Source organism: Meriones unguiculatus, chromosome 10 (genome assembly GCF_030254825.1).
Source record: "Meriones unguiculatus strain TT.TT164.6M chromosome 10, Bangor_MerUng_6.1, whole genome shotgun sequence".
Classification (NCBI taxonomy): Eukaryota; Metazoa; Chordata; class Mammalia; order Rodentia; family Muridae; genus Meriones; species Meriones unguiculatus.
Genome location: NC_083358.1, coordinates 48,043,977 through 48,061,071, shown reverse-complemented (window position 1 = coordinate 48,061,071; position 17,095 = coordinate 48,043,977). Strand labels below are relative to the sequence as shown.

At 40.8% G+C, this 17,095-nt stretch overlaps 1 protein-coding gene across 10 annotated transcripts in view; it reads right to left on the bottom strand.

Annotated features, from left to right (window-relative positions):
- The window catches only part of Lrrc7 (leucine rich repeat containing 7), a 688,618-nt gene that overhangs the window by 177,563 nt on the left and 493,960 nt on the right, over positions 1 to 17,095 (bottom strand). For all 10 annotated transcript variants that reach the window (XM_060392421.1, XM_060392420.1, XM_060392426.1 and 7 more), the window contains one exon: positions 4,557 to 4,620. In XM_060392421.1, the coding sequence (XP_060248404.1) occupies positions 4,557 to 4,620 (64 nt within the window). The remainder of the gene's footprint in view (positions 1 to 4,556; positions 4,621 to 17,095) is intronic.

The following is a 17,095-nucleotide window of genomic DNA, read 5'->3' as shown; positions in this document are numbered from 1 at the left end:
TGCAGGAAGTGTGTTGCAAGAGGGTAGGCTGGTTTCAAATACTTAAGCTAGGCCCAATCTCTTTCTCTCTGTCTCTCTCTGTCTCTAATACCATGTCTGCCTGTGTGCCATGTTGATAATGGACTAAACCTCTAAAATGTAAGCAAGCTCTAATTAAATACTTTTCTTTGTAAGAGTTGCCATGGTCCAATAGAAACCCTAACAATGGTCCTAGTCATTTTTGTTGATCTAAATCTTTAAAGTATTGATTGACATATGTCCATGTGAAAAGCTTGTGGAGTCCTCGGAGACTGAAATTCTTCAAAACATATATGGAGTGTTTACTACAGATTTCTTACATGCAAACTTGCCCAAAATCCCTAAAATGTGTGGGAGCCATGCTATTTTTAATTAAATTTTTATTTTTTATATTAATTACAGTTTATTCACTTTGTATCCCAGCTGTAGCCCCTTTCTTCTTTCCCTCCCAATTCCACCCTCCCTCCTTCATCTCCTTCCATGCCCGTCTCCAAGTCCATGGATAGGGGATGTCTTCCTTTCCTTTCATCCGACTCTAGCTTATCAGGTCTCATCAGAACTGGCTTCACTGTCCTCCTCTGTGGCCTAGCAAAGCTGCTGCCCCATCATGGGGAGGCGGTCAAAGAGCTAGCCACTGAATTCATGTCAGAGACAGTCCCTGTTCCCCTTATTAGGGAATCCACTTGGACAATGAGCTCCATGGGCTACATCTGAGCAGGGGTTCTAAGTTATTGAATGGGAACCCTCCTCCATTGCTGGTGGGAATGTAAACTTGTACAACCACTTTGGAAATCAATCTGGCACCTTTTCAGACAATTAGGAATAATGCTACCTCAAGATCCAGCTATACCGCTCCTATGCATATATCCAAAAGATGCACAAGTATGTGTTCAAGGACAGTTGTTCAACCATGTTCATAGCAGCTTTATTAGTAATAGCCAGAACCTGGAAACAACCCAGATGTCTCTCACTTCTTCAAGTGATACAGAAATTGTGGTACATTTACACAATGGAATACTACTCAGCAATTAAAAACAAGGAAATCATGAAATTTGCAGGCAAATGGTGAAAATCATCTTTTAGAAAATGATCTTTTCTAAAAGATCATCCTGAGTGAGGCATCCCAGAAAGACACACGTGGTATAAACTCACCTATAAGTGGATACCAGACATATAATATGGGATAAACCTACAATAATGTGTACATCTAAAGAAGCTGAGCAAGAAGGAGGACCCTGGGTAATATGATCAATCCTCACTCAGAAAGGCAAACGGGATGGACATTGGAAGAGGGATAAAACAGGAGACAGAACAGGATCCTACCACAGAGGACCTCTGAAAGACCCAGCAGTGTATCAAAGCAGGAACTGAGACTCATAACCAAACTTTGGGCAGAGTGCAGGGAGTCTTAGGGAAGACAAGGGAGATAGGAAGACCTGGAGAGGACAGGAGCTCCACAAGGAGAGCAACAGAACCAAAATATATGGTCACAAGGGTCTTTTCTGAGACTGATACTCCAACCAAGAGCCATGCTATTTCAATCGTAAGAAAGATGCAATTACAAAGCGACGTGAAGGCCTTAATTGTCTATGTTCTTTCTTTTATGACATCGGGACATATGTGCTAAGAGCAAGCAAGGGCCCTTCCTAGAGTCTTAGCAACTAACCTCAAATCTATTTTTATATATCTCAGCTTCTTTTTTGTTATTCACTACCCTTAGTAGTCTTTATCTCCACCACATGTATCTTCCTTAAAAATGCCAAGATTCAGGGATAGAGAGACTGCTCAGTGGTTAAGGACACTTACTGCTCTTCTAGAAGACCCAAGCTCAGTTCCCAGTACCCAGGCCAAGTGGCTCACAACAGCCTTTTCTGGCAGTACACATACACACATTTAAAAAAAAGTCTTTAAAACAGAGAGGAGAAGTGTATGTCAGGGTCCATCAGTCTGGGCCAGTTCTCTCACCTTGTGCTCAAGCACAGTAAACTGGGCAGCATAATGTGACAGATGGAAGCTCTGATGTCTACCTTAGTGTACACATCCAGAGGGTTCTCACATTAGGCTGGCTGTGGAGTCACTACTGGGGAATGGCTGGTGAGAATAGAAATGTAGACTGGGCTTGTTCTGTAAGAAGCATGGAAGGAGAGTTGACTATGGCAGTGCATTTAAGAAGGACAGGGACAGCGCTTGGTTTCGGAGACACATGCTACAGCACAGTTCAGTGTGCCTAAAATGAGAACCCAGAAGTATCATGTGCAGATGGCACACTGCAAGCCTCCCAGGCTAGGACTCCTTTCCATCCAGCTCACAACAAGTTACTATCTTGTCTGTATTTCATTTCCTGCTTTGGGGTAGAGGTAGCAGAAGGGAAGATATTAAATGAGGGGACTTTTATTTAAGGACAGATTAAAGCTTTTAATCACAGATAAATAAAAGCTAGGCTTTGCCATTGATACACAGCCAATAGGGCAGCATAATAACTTACTGGATATGTTCAAAATACGCAGTGAGTATTCTTCATGCATTACCTCATAGCACGTATGGAAACCCTACTATACATACACAGAGGCAATTGCTAAGAGCACTTTTGGCCAGGTCTTAGATACACATTATTCAAGTTAATTCTCACATAAGCCCTTTTGAGGCAGCAATTACAATAATTCACATTTTATAGATCAGGGGAAAATGAGGCTGAGAGATTAATTGACTTTCCCCAAATCAGTCAAGAACTGAAGGGTTGGTAAAGCTGATTGATTAGCTATTGGCCTTTATTTAACTATAGATTTATTGGATTTTGGGGAGGACAATATCTAAGGGGAAACTTCTGCATATGGAATGGTGGTTTTTCTTACAAATGCTTTTCTGTTTGCTTTCTTTTTTTTTTCATGTGTCTCTTCTGATTTATTTCTTTATTTTTAATTAATTACACTTTATTCATTTTGTATTCCCCATAAGCCCCTCCCTCTTCCCCTCCCGATCCCACCCTCCCTCCCTTTTCTGCATGCATGCCACTCCCCAAGTCCACGGATAGGGGAGGTTCTCCTCTCCTTTCTGATCTTAGTCTATCAGTTCTCATCAAAAGTGGCTGCATTGTCCTCTTCTGTGGCCTGGTAAGGCTGCTCCCCCCTCAGGGGGAGGTGATCAAAGAGCAGGCCAATCAGATTGTCAGAGGCAGTCCCTCTTCCCATTACTAGGTAACCCACTTGGACACTGAACTGCCATGAACTCAGTACTTTCGTGCTTGGGGTTGTGAAGATACATCTGTGAAGGGGTTCTAGGTTATCTCCATGAATAGTCCTTGGTTGGAGTATGAGTCTCTGGGAAGTTCCCTGTGTTCAAATTTTCTTGTTCTGTTGCTCTCCTTGTGGAGTTCCTGTCCTCTCCAGCTCTTACTATTTCCTACTTCTTACATAAAATTCCATTCACTCTGCCCGACAGTTGGCCATAAGTCTCAGCATCTGCTTTGATAGTCTGCAGGGCAGAGGCTTTCAGAGGCCCTCTGTGGTAGGTTTCTAGTTTGTTTCCTATTTACTTCTTCTGGCTTTCAGAGGCCCTCTGTAGCAGGTTCCTAGATTGTTTCCTGTTTTCTTCTTCTTCTGATGTCCATCCTCTTTGCCTTTCAGGATGGGGATTGAACATTTTAGTTAGGGCCCTCTCTCTTGCTTAGTTTCTTTAGATGCACAGATTGTAGTGGGTTTGTCCTATATTGTATGTCTATATGAGTGAGTATACACCGTGTGTGTCTTTTTGCTTCTGGGACAACTTACTCAGGATGATCCTTTCCAGGTCCCACCATTTACCTGCAAATTTCATGATTTCTTTATTTTTCATTGCTGAGTAATATTCCATTGTATAGATGTACCACAATTTCTGCATCCATTCTTTAGTTGAGGGACATCTGGGTTGTTTCCAGCTTCTGTTCTGTTTGCTTTCTAATTTGATTTTGTGATTCTGGTCTTTGGGCATACTTTAAAGAAAGCCAAACCTTGAAGATGGCTGTTGGAACACTGCCAATCTTACAGGCAATAAGGCATCAATGTGTCCCCATGGGAAAGGCACTTTCATTAAAACTGGAAGTGTGCTGACCCTGGGACTCACTTTCTAAACTACCACAGCAGTCTTGAAGGTGTGGGCTCTGAATAAGCCCCTCTAAGTCTCATACAGCCACATAATAGTTATGTATCAGTGACTGCTTCAGTTTCATTTATATAAAGTTAAAATGACTTTTAACTTTATGTAAAAAGGTGAGGATTAGCAGAGCTGAAGCTTGTAACACATTTAACTTGGTTCCCCTTGCCACATTTTGGCATGTAAATTCTCAAGACATATCTGCTCTAATTATGACTTTTTTGTGGTATGTAATACATAATCCCTGTGGTTTACTATGTAGTCAAACAATCAATACAACTCTTAGCTTTCGTTATCTGAACGTTTAGGAAATGCACATATTTGCTCAGTACTTTCGTGCTTGGGGTTGTGAAGATACAACAGAAAGAATCTCTTGGAGTCTGACAAGTTTATAAAGCACATTCACTTACCAGCTCACTGAATTCATTATTGCCAAGGTCAAGTCTTTCCAGCTGGGCCAGTTTGTGCATTGACCTATAACAGATGAAAAAAAAGTAACACAATGAGGCAGCAATTGATATATCACCCTAAAGATTGTCTACCCACACCTCATGGGGGTTCCCACCATTGTGGGAACAGTGGTGAAACAAATTTAAGGAAGGGATAAGTTGAAAGAATTCACTTTAAATATTTCTTTGAGTTTGAATGATTAGATACTTGTGTTATGGAAAAGTGTGTGTGAGAGAGAGACACATGAATACATACATAATTAGTATAAAAGGTCTTGAGTGGAGATTAATGTTTAAGAAATAAAATGATACATTCCTTTTGTATTCCATGTGAAGATTTCATTTTTAACTTGTTCAATTCCCACTGTTTTCCAAGACTCTTAGAATTTGTCACACATTTTTATGGTTATGCTCTTCCTGTCCACCCCCAGATCTTAAAATGTGCTTCATGTTACCCAGAAGGGCCTGTGTGACACACAGCGCAGAGGGGGTTGCGAGGCCCTGGTCGTCATTGTAAAGTTATGTGTTTCTTCTTTCACTACATCTCTAGATGCTTCTGAACTGGGGAGGACGTGCCTGAATCACATGAAGAGATAATTAGAATTTTTATCCTACTCAGAGAACATTGAGATCTGAAAGATTCTTTTCACTTTATTTTGAGACCACAGGCTTGAGCAGCAGTCAAGAACTCCACAAGGAAAGCAACAGAACCAAAAAATCTGAGAACAGGGGTCTTTCCTGAGACTGATACTCCAACCAAAGACTATGCATGGAGATAACCTAAGACCTCTGCACAGATGTAGCCCATGGCAGTTCAGTATCCAAGTGGGTTCCATTGTGATAGGAACAGGGACTGTCTCTGACATGAACTGATTGGCCTACTCTTTAATTACCTCTCCCTGAGGGGGAAGCAGCATTACCAGGCCACAGAAGAAGATACTGCAGCCATTCCTGATGAGACCTAATTGATTAGGATCAGAAGGAAGGAAAAGAAGACCTCCCCTATCAGTGGACTTGGGGAGGGGCATGCATGCAGAGGGTGGAGGAAAGGAGGGATTGGGATGGGAGGAGGGAGAGAACCACAGGGAGGATACAAAGTGAATAAAGTGTAATTAATAAAGAAAAAAGAAAATAAAATATTTTCTGGTCCTTGGGAAAAAAAGAACTTAGGGGCCTACAGTGAGGGGTGGCATGGTCAGTGTGTCAGGGACATGAGAGGACCACATGGGCAAAAGTCTCTTGCCTGTGATGCAGCTGTGTAGTTCTAGGTAATGAGTCTATTTCCTGACAATGAGAGAGTCTCTGAAGACCTGAGTCCCAATCATAATTTTTGGCAACCCGTAAACCTGTGAATTTTGATGTCCAATGAGAAGATAGTATAAAATGAAATACTTGTTGCCAAGCATTGCAAGGAAAGCCCAAGATCAAATTAATTTTATTAAATGAAGAAATGAATAGAACTTTGTCTTCATGCATACTCAAAAATCTATATTAGGTGTAGGATTTGTCTTTGTTCTAGGACAAACTGGTCTCTCTTTTACCATCTTGTGTGAAAGCTTTAGCCATCACATATACTGATTATTCTTTTGGGGCATAAAATTTGTTAATTTACTTTTCAAAGCAAACCCAAGTCTAAATTCAGGGTCCTTATTTTTATAAAGATTTATTGGGATGCAGCCATGTCTGTCTGTTAAGGTGTCAAGACTTCCAGAGAACCACATGGCCTGGGCAGATGCCTTGTGAACTGCAGCAGACAATGTGAAACATGAAGTCTGTTGTCTACATGGTCTGTATAGAGAAAACTGTTGTTTTTATCAAAATCTCAACCATTTGATTTTACCAATGAAAACAGGAGCCAGAGATGCTGGGATGAAAGCCTGCTAGCTCAGAGAGGCAGAGAAAGCTCCCAACTGACCTTCCTCCTCAGCCAGAGTCCAAGAAGGAATGCTCCTTCTCCCAGGCTGTCTCAAAACCCCTTTCAAACTGAATATCCCTCCCTTCTCCTTCCTGTGAGTCTCTCTGTCCATTCCCCAGACTTCTTCCTCTATGTTTTTTTTTTTCCTTATAATCCTATGTTTACTTCCTGTCAAGTGGTTGCTTGCTCTGCCTCTTGACCTATGTTTGACTTTATTTAATTCTGCTTACAATATTCAAGCAGAAAACTCTTGGATTAAAGGTGTGTGGTAATGCTGAGACACACCACAACTAGAAACAAGTTTTTTTTCCCAGCAAACACAATCCTGAGGTTTACAGTGTGATCAAATATCCTGCAACATTTCCCTTTTTGTCTAAATAAAAAGGAAAGGTTTTAACTCTAACACAGCAAAACTATTTACAGTAATGAACCTATTCCTGCCAAGCTTTCCACGATGTCCAGCGTGGTTGTATTGGGCAATTTTAGGATTAAGTAAATGCTTCTGTTAGTCTCCTAACAATTTGAAAGTCCTGAGCAGTTTGTAGTCCAAAGCTGATCTTTGGGTAATGTTTGTCGGCTTAGCAGCAATCCTGTCTAGGTAGAACACAACAGTCAACCTAATGGAGTCAACTGTTTGCACAGAACCTGGAGGCAGAAGTGGCAAGGGACAGTTTTGCTGCTAAGTGGTTAGTGTTACCACAACCCACAAGGTCTATTCACTATTGCAGGGCCCTATCATCTTCTTGGAGACCTCAAAGGTTACTGTTAAGAATGCTCACAGTTTATTGTAAAAAACATTTTAAATTACATTTTCAGCAGATCTCAAAAAGGTTTGAGGGCCAAAATCTATTAAGGACACCTGAGGTATACAAACTTTGTTCCTAATTACCTGCTTCAGACTCAAATCTGAAAACACGTACAGGGAGCTAGGTGACGCTTATTTCTAGAATTAGTTAATACTCTATAGGGCTACTAGTATCACAGCAGAAAGTTCATATATACACAATAACCTTATACATTTTGAGATATTTATACCTTAAGAAAAGTCCTTGTCAAATGAAAACCAAAAGATTATGAGATTCGTGGCAATAGAATAGTCCCTTATTCTTTGTTTTTCTTTTCCCATACCAGCTCTTCTGATATGAGATGGAAGTTTTAGATTTTCATTTAACAAGCATGTGTGGGTTTAAAGAAGGAGAAAGCCACACTCCAACCCCAAAGGCAGCTTTAATTTTTTTATTGAATTGGGACCCCATAAAAACTGTTTGCCACTTATATCTGTAGAGGGCAGCAGAGATAAGCCTTTGGAAATTTGCCATGGGTGGGTGAGCTGTCTGCCATTTCTGTATCTCAGAAGTTACTTCTCTACACTTTCTGCATACCTAGGCAATATTAATTTTCTTCTCAAGTCTCTGATGGGGTCAAAGACTAAACAGTTATAGACTTACAGTTAAGCTTAAGTTATTTAGGATTTAAGAGGATGTTTTTAGATCTAGAAGGTGTTTTAAAATTGTTAAATACAAGCTATAATAGAAAATGTTTTAGGATCAGAACTCTGAACTCACCAAGATAGGATAGATAATAAAAGACTTTCTCCAAAATTGCCAAATAGATTGGACTGGACACTGTGAATGTAAATCTTTCCTAATAGTTTTCATAATTGCTATTATTGTATATTAGTTTATTATTGAAAGAAAAAGACCCCTTTATTAGACTAAAAAGAAAAAAAATGTAGAGGTAATATCTTGGTATTGTATGGATGCAACACTTGTCAATTAAAAAACCTGTGGCTTATGGCTGAGACAAGAAATCGGTGTGACTTATGACAGACAGAAGGAATTCTAGGATAGAGCCAGCAAGTGATATTCAGCCAGCAAATGTGAGGAAGATTGATGCATGGTGCCTGAGGTTAGGTAACTAGCCATGGGGCAGATTATGTTAGTATAATGGGTTAAGTTATCAGCTAGTCAGACAAAAGCCTAGCTATATGGGCTAGGTATTTGTAAATAATTATCTTGAGTCTCATGAGTCAATATTCCAGGAGCTTAGGGATGGGAGGAAAAACCACTGGAAACATAATGTGACCTACTACAAGAACAGGAGGATTAAATTGTGTCAGTGAGAAAATATGGGAGGGACAACCAATACTAAGGGCTACTTCAGGAGCCATATAGAAATCTACTGTGGCAGAAGCTTCTTAAAACATTTACATATATAGGAGGAATAAAAATGGAGCCACTAAATAATGGGGGAGACAAATCCCCAACTGGAGATCATCAGCAATCAAATGAAACTTCCAGTGTCAGGAAGAGGTTATATCTAACTGAGTTGTTGGTGAACGGAGCTCCATGGAAACCCTCAAAACACTCAGGCTATTGCCAAGGTTATTTGTTATTCTCCACACACTGAACATAAGTCTGTATTTCTGAAGACAACACTTACATATCTAATTGAAGGGAGAAGTAAAGGGAGTTCCTAAATATGGTCTTCACCTCTACTGACTAGTATTCATGATTCTAAAAGACACTTTGAATATTACCAAAAGAGAAAGGTAAATAAGCATTAATCTAGCTACAAACCCTGAAATCTATAGTGTTAAACTGCCTGCCTGAAATGCTGGTGCAATGGTGGTGCAAACATGTGGATAGCTAATGCCTACCTGATTGAATTTAAGGCCCACTCTGTGAGATGGAACCCACCTAGATAAATCTCTCACCCTGCTCCGGTAGCTAAGAAATTGAGACAAATAGGTCATGGGTATAGGGGGAAACCAAACATTACTGTTCTGATAAAGGAACCTAAAATCAAAATGACTCTTATGACATTTTTTTTATATTCATAGATATGTGTCTTGCTCATCTAACATCAGAGAAGATTACTCTTGCAGTAAATGGGAAAAAATACATAGACCCAAAACTGGACAATGTGAAGAGAATGAGAAATCTAAATGAGATGTCTTCATCAAACCCCTCCTATCAGAGCTCAGGGAATATGAGGAAGAGGAGGTGGGAAGATTTTAATAGCCAGTCAGAATGGAAGAGACCAAAGAAAAAGGCCTTACAGACATAGAAAGATTGACACACACATGAATTCACAGAGACTGGCAGTAGGCACAGGGACTACGCACGTCTAAACCAGACAGGGTCTAAGTGCTGAGAGGGAAAGTGGGCATAAGCTTCCATCACTAACTCAGAATTTATCTCCAATTGAAAACAACTCCCAAAGGAAAAAAAAATTGTCTTCTTCCAAGGAGTCTCACTGGGTGTACAAACCACACTTAAGGGCAGACCTCATGTGCAAGCAGTAGATGTTGCAATACAAAATGAATTCAATGCTATTTTTGGGACACTTTGTCTCATAATGCCTTATTTAGGCATTTTTAAAACCTTACTTGTGTTTTGCTCATCTATTATGGTCTCTAATTTTGTGTTTTTGTGGGTTTTGCATATGTGGGTGTGTCTCTAAGTATATATGTATTTCTTGTGCTTTTTCTTTCTTTATATTTTCTATTCTTAGTTAATCTGTTTGCTTTGTTTTATTCTACTCCCTTAAGAACTGGCTTGTTTTCTTTTCTTTTCTTTTCTTTTCTTTTCTTTTCTTTTCTTTTCTTTTCTTTTCTTTTCTTTCTTTCTTTTATTTTTATAATTTATTCACTTTATATTCTGATTGTAGCTCCCTCCCTCATCTCCTCCCAGTCATACTCTCCCTCCTTCTTCCCCCTTAGACCACAGAAAGGGACCCTCCTTCCCATCATCTGACCCTAGCCTATCAAGTTTCATCAGGACTCCATAGATCCTCTTCCTCTGTGACCTGGAAAGGCTGCCCCACCAGGAGAAGTGATCAAAGAGCAGGCAACTGAGTCCATGTCAGAGATAACCTCTTCTCCCCTTTCTAGGGCACCCACATGGAGGCTGAGATGCCTACAAGAAACACCTGAGTGGGAGGTCTAGGTCCTCTCCATGCATGGTCCTTGGTTGGTGCATTAGTCTCTGCAAGACCACCTGTGGCCAGATTTCTTGTTGGTCTCCTTGTGGAGTTTCTGTCTCCTCCACATCCTTCTATCGCCCACTCTTCCATAAGACTCCCTGCACTCTGCCCAAAGTTTTGCTATGAGTCTCAGCTTCTGCTTCAATCTCCTGCTGGATGTGGTCTTTCAGAGGACATCTATGGTAGGCGCTTATCCTGTTCCTTCTCTTCAACCACTTCTGGAGTCTATTCTATCTGTCTTTCTGAATGAGAATTAAGCATCCTCCTTAGGTTCCTCGTTGTTTAGCGTCTTTAGTCCTGTGGATTTTAGTATGGTTATCCTTTATTATATGGCTAATATCTGCTTATAAGTGAGTGTATACCACATGTGTCTTTCTGTTTCTGATTACCTTACTCAGGATGATCTTTTTTAATTCCATCTATTGCCTGCAAATTTCATGATTTCCTTGTTTTTAATAGCTAAGTAGGATTCCATTGTGTAAATGTACCACAATTTCTTCATCCATTCCTGAGTTGAGGGACATCTAGGTTGTTTCCAGTTTCTGGCTATTACAAATAAAGCTGCTATGAACATAGTTGAACAAATGTCCTTGCTGTATGGTTGAGCATCTTTCAGGTATATGCTCAGGAGTGGTATAACTGGGTCTTGGGGTAGCTCTATTCCCAGTTTTCTGAGAAAGTGCCAGATTGATTTCCAACATGGTTGTAGAAGTTTGCACTCCCACCAGCAATGGAGGAAGGTTCCCCTTTCTCCACATCTTCTTCAGCATGTGTTGTCACCTAATTTTTTTGTTATTAGCTATTCTGATGTGTGTAAGATGGAATCTCAGAGTCATTTCGATTTGCATTTACCTGATGACTAAGGACGCTGAACATTTTTAAAAACATTAATATTTTATTTTTTCTTTATTAATTACACTTTATTCACTTTGTATCCCCCTTGTGGTCGCTGAACATTTTTTTGTACCTTTTCTTTTTTATTCATTTTTTTAATTTTTCATCAATTACATTTTATTCATTTTGTATCCCCCCATAAGTCCCTCCCTCCTCCCCTGCCTACCATTTGCTGTTCCTCTGTTGAGAATTCTGTTTAGCTTTATACCCCATCTTTTTAATTGGATTGTTTGGTTTGTTGGTGTTTGATTTCTTGAGTTCATTACATATTTTGGATAGTAGCCTCTTTTGGATGTGGAGTTGGTGAAGATAGATTAACAGTAATAAAAACTGCATGGTTCCAGTATGGAAACAGACTGGTGGATCAATGGAATCAAATCAAAGATCCGGAAATAAACCTACACACTCGTGGACACTTGATTTTTGACAAAGGAGCCAAAATCATACAATGAAAAAAAGATAGCATCTTCAGCAAATGGTACTGATCTAACTGGATGTCTACACATAGAAAAATGCAAATAGACCCATATTTATCATATTGCACTAAACTCAAGTTCAAGTGGACCAAAGACCTCAACATAAAACCAGACACACTATATTTGTTAGAAGAAAATGTGGGAAAGAACCTTGAACTCATTGGCTCGGTAGACAACTTCCTGAACAGAACACCAACAGCACAGGTTCTAAGATCAACAATTAATAAATGGGACCTCCTGAAACTGAAAAACTTCTTTAAAGCAAAGGACACTGTCAACAGAACAAAATGACAGACTGAGCTTGTTTGATTTCTATGGAGAGGAAGAAGGCATGAAGTTGGAAGTGTGGGAAAGTGGAGAGGATCTGGAAGGAGATGACAGGAAAAACATAAGAAAAAAATTATCTTCATTAATGACAATATAGGTTTTTATTTATTTCTCAGTTAATATTTAAATGAAACTCCAAAGCAAAGAAGTACAAATTCTTATACTTATTATTACACTCAAGAACATATAGACACGTGCTAGCTCTGCATGTGTGTTTGTTTTTATTTATGTATTGCTAAGTTTCATTATATATAGTTAACATTTTTTCAAGTATGTCATATATTTTTATTTTTTTTAGTTCTCCTCATTCCCTCCTTTTACTCTCTTCACTTACTCCCCCTCTCTCTCATATGCTATGTGCTAAACTCTAATTATTCTTTCAATCTGTCCTCACATTTCCTGTTTAGATGAACACATGCAGTAAGTATGACTGCTGTTAAAAGTAAACAGGACTCATGGCATTTCTAGGGTGGAAGTTCTCTGTGAGCTTTCATTCATTTGCTTCAATTGCTTCTTTTTGGCAGGTGCCACGTTGGGCAGTGGCGTTGTCACAGTTTCTAAGATGCAGATTTCTCAAACTTGGCAGTGCTGTGTTCTGAGATGGTTTCTTTGCTGACATAGGGGCTATCAAGCATGTGGTAGGAGTTTTAGCAACCCCTACACAGCCTCTTTAAAGCGTTCATTTTCTAAATGGAAATGACCTTTAAGTGAGTAACTGCTACCCAGAGTGATACCTGTGAGGAAAAGAATGTGTACACACACAGGAGGTCGGAAGAAGTAAAGACTTAGTAATGAGGAATAATGTCAGGAAGCAGTGACATTTCCACTGGGAGCTGAAGAGTTTGTTGCATGAATCATGTATATTTGCACATCTGAAAAGAAACAATGAAAACATCAAAGGTGTACATCCAGAGGGCAGATAGAACACCATTCTTCTGAGTTTGTACCTTGAGTAATTATACATATAATATGGACATGTCTCTTCAAAGGAGGTGAAAGATTTTGGTTCAAGTTGGAGAAATTCTTGTGGGAGCTGGTGCTAATAGTCCAGTATCTTGTTGTTGTAGATGGAAAAGGAGATGTCTGGGACAGTTCTCAGCTGCTGACAACTTGTATGGGAAGCCCTCCCACAGCATGCATCGTATATCTGTCATGAGCAAAATATCTACACACATGGCCAGATGGCTACCCGCTTTCCTGGTTATGAGGAAAGAGAGCAGAGATCTCCACTGTCTACTTTGCACTTCAGTTTGCTCAGCTACTATGAGGAGGAAGCAGATGTGCACCTCTATGACAAAGGCTCTTTGCAGTGAGTAAGCCAATTGTACATGCACAGCAACACTCCATAGGACTTAGCTCAGGTTAAAGGATTGTAAGCAATAATTTTCTTAAGATTTCTTAGGAACTTATGGACAATGTAGGAGTTAATGTTTTTTGTTTTTTTTTGTTTGTTTGTTTTTGTTTTTTTTTTTTTTGAAATTGCTAGTATGTTTTGATCAAAGCTTGGGGGAAAAGATAAAGGGTCTCTTCGGCTCTCCTGGAACTCACCGTGTAGACAGGCTGGCCTCTATCTCTCAGAAATCTGTCTGCTTCTGCCTCCCAAATGCTGGGGTGAAATGCATGCACCACCACACCTCGCTAGAAAGATTTCGTATTGGTGGGTAGTCTCAGATAACATACACACATACTTACTGTGACTCTCCACCAGATGGAAAAAGGCTATTTCCTGTTTATTTGGAATGGATCATTTTTTTCTCTGTTTGACATTTGTCAGATTAGTTCATGGTTTATCTAAAACTTAATTCCAACCAAGTCTACAGACTCACAGGCACACAGACCTCATGAAAGCATAGGCCACTGTGGATACTGAAACTTTATTAGTGCACTCTGTCTTGTCATGTCTCACTAGCTTGCCTGACTCTACCTCAGGGCCATGTGATTGTGTTGAACATCAGTCACTGGCTTAGTTTCCATGCTTCCCCCAAGAGATGGCCTGCCTTTTCCCTTTGGAACTAGGCATAGCAACCCCACTGAAGGGAAACACTCTGTCTTGGGAGAGAAGACTAGGTGATGTGCCAGCACTGTAGAGGAAATGCATGATAGAGTTGGTTCAGATTGAAGCCTTTGTTTCCAGCACTAGGCAAGAGTCTGAACCTGACTTGCTTTGTTTACCTTGCCATTATTTAAATGATTAATTCTAATGACAATAAAAAGTGCTCTTCAGCTCACTATAGTCTTTATCAGGGATCAGCAAACATGTTCTGGAAACGGCTAGATAGTCAGTGGGACAGGTTCTGCGGCCCGTGTGGTCTCTGTCTCAATCTGTCTAATGCACTATTGTAGACAAAAAGCTGCTGTAAATGACATGTCAACAATCAGACATGGCTGAATTCAAATAAAGCTCTTCTATCTATCATCTGACTGTTCGTCTGTCTATTATCTATCTATCTATCTATCTATCTATCTATCTATCTATCTATCATCTATCTCTCATCTACCCATCTGTCTGTCTATTTATCTATTGTCTATCTATTTTTATTTTTTATGTAGGGGTGATTGTTCTGCATGTATGTCTGTGAACACATGCATGCCTAGTGCCTATGGAGGACAGTAGAGGGTATAGGATGAACCCTTGGGACTGGATCAACAGGTGATTATGAGCTTCCATGTCAGTGTTAGGAATTGAACCTGGGTCCTCTGCAAGAGCAATAAGTGTTTTTCATCACTAAGTAATATCTCCAGCCTTACCATAAAGTTTTACTTATAAAAACGAGCTTGCCGACAGGGGGCAAGATGGCGGAGCCGGGAGGACTCTCATTCTGAGCAGCAGCACAGCAGGATCAGCACAGTGACAAGCAATCAGAACTCTCGGTCATAAAACACAGTCATTGTGTTTCCCAGGTGAGAGGATACCCCACGGTGGGGGATTCAATCAGCTTTTTTTTTTTTTTTTTTTTTTTTTCAATGCAGTTTATTCAGGAACATTGAACAATCCTCGGACCCCGGGGAAAGCCAGCCCACAGCTTAAATAGCCTCTGGGTAGCTTTTAACTCACCCAGCTAAACCGCGGAAGAGATCCCGGTTCCGCCAGACGCTTGGCTGCCGGCCGCCAGCCCCAGCCCCAGCCCAGAGCCACAAGCCAGTGTCTCTGGTCATGGTCCCAGACTGAACCATGGGCACCACACTATCAGAGACTGGAATTTTCAGTCGAGAGATAACCCCAGGGTACAGGAAACGATTGGGACCGGCCTTAGGTCACCCAGACATCCCCTGGAAAAGACTCGGGCGGGTTCCACGGGCACCCCAGGAGCCAGCCCGGAGCCAGAGCCGGGAACCCAGGTTCCTGCACAGAGCCCTGCCTGCCTGCGCACCTGATTCCCCACCGGAGATAGAAACGGCGGGTCTGATCTCAGAGCACTCAGCTCACCCCCAACCTGAAAAGGTCCCTGGAAAATTACCCAGCTTAGGGAGCCACTCAGGTTCCCAAAAGCCGCAAAGGCAAACACAGGCAGTTTCTACGCACCAGACAGCTGGCAGAGACTGAGCCGCCATCACACAGCTGTGCTCCAGGCACAGGCAATTTCTGCGGCCAGCCAGCTGGCGGACACTGAGCAGTGTGCACCAGCGCAAAAAAAGACACTAGGAGTCCGTGTCTCCAGAGAATCCACGGGGAAGGAAGGAAACTGTACTGATCTAAATCACCCAATCCTTCCCTAGAAAAAGTCTAGCAGTCTAGTGGGGCCGAGGCACCAGCACTCAGCTGTGCTCCAGACACAAGCACAAACAGTTGAGGCGCGCCTGATGTCCAACTGGGTCACAGCAGCTGATCATTAAATTTGCAACAAGAAACCCAGAAACAGGGCAGCTGCCCTCAGGACTTCCCTGGGTGAGAGGAGAACCCTCTCGACTAACAAAGACCACAGTTACCACTTAGGTCTATATCCCTGAGGTGAGCAACTCCTGAAAAAACACCAGCCATCCAGGGACTATACCCAAAAAGCTGAGAAGACATCCTTCAGGAAAAACCAGCTTTCTGCAAAGGGGATTCTCTCCACCACAGGATCCCCAGGAACCACCAGAAAATAACCCCAAACACCTAAGATAACACAATGGGTAGAGGCCAGCGTAAAAGCTCAAACAACAAAAGACAGAGCAATATGGCATCTCCAGAACCCAGTTACCCAGGGGCAAGTAGCCCTGGACACCCCACCATAACTGAAATCCAAGAAGATGACCTAAGAAGTATGCTCATGAAGATGATAACAGAGGAAACAAATAAGATTCGTAAAGACATAGAGGAAGATAAACTCAAACAGAATATTGCCATCATTAAAGAAATAGAGGAAGCTGCAGCCAAACAGTTTATGGCCTTTAGAAAGGAAATGCTTAAAACACTGAATGAAATGATAGAAACAGAGTTGAAGGAACTAAAAGAAAAACAGGAAAATACAATCAGACAGGTGAAGGAAGTAAACAAAACAACTCAAGACCTGAAGATAGAATTGGAAAAATTAAAGAAAACACAAATGGAAGAAATAATGGAAAGGAAGAATCTAGGGAAGAAAACAGGAACTACAGAGGTAAGCATAACCAACAGACTACAAGAGATGGAAGAAAGAATCTCAGGTGTAGAAAATACAATGGAAGAAATCGATGTATCTGTCAAAGAAAATGTTAAATCTGAAAAATTCCTGACACAGACCGTCCAAGAAATGCAAGACAATATGAAAAGACAAAACCTAAGAATAATAGGTATAGAGGAAAAAGAAGACTCCCTTCTCCAAGGCCCAGAAAATATTTTCAACAAAATCATTGAAGAAAATTTCCCCAAGATAAAGGAGAGGCCAATTAGAATACATGAGGCCTACAGAACACCCAACAAATTTGACCAGAAAAGAAAA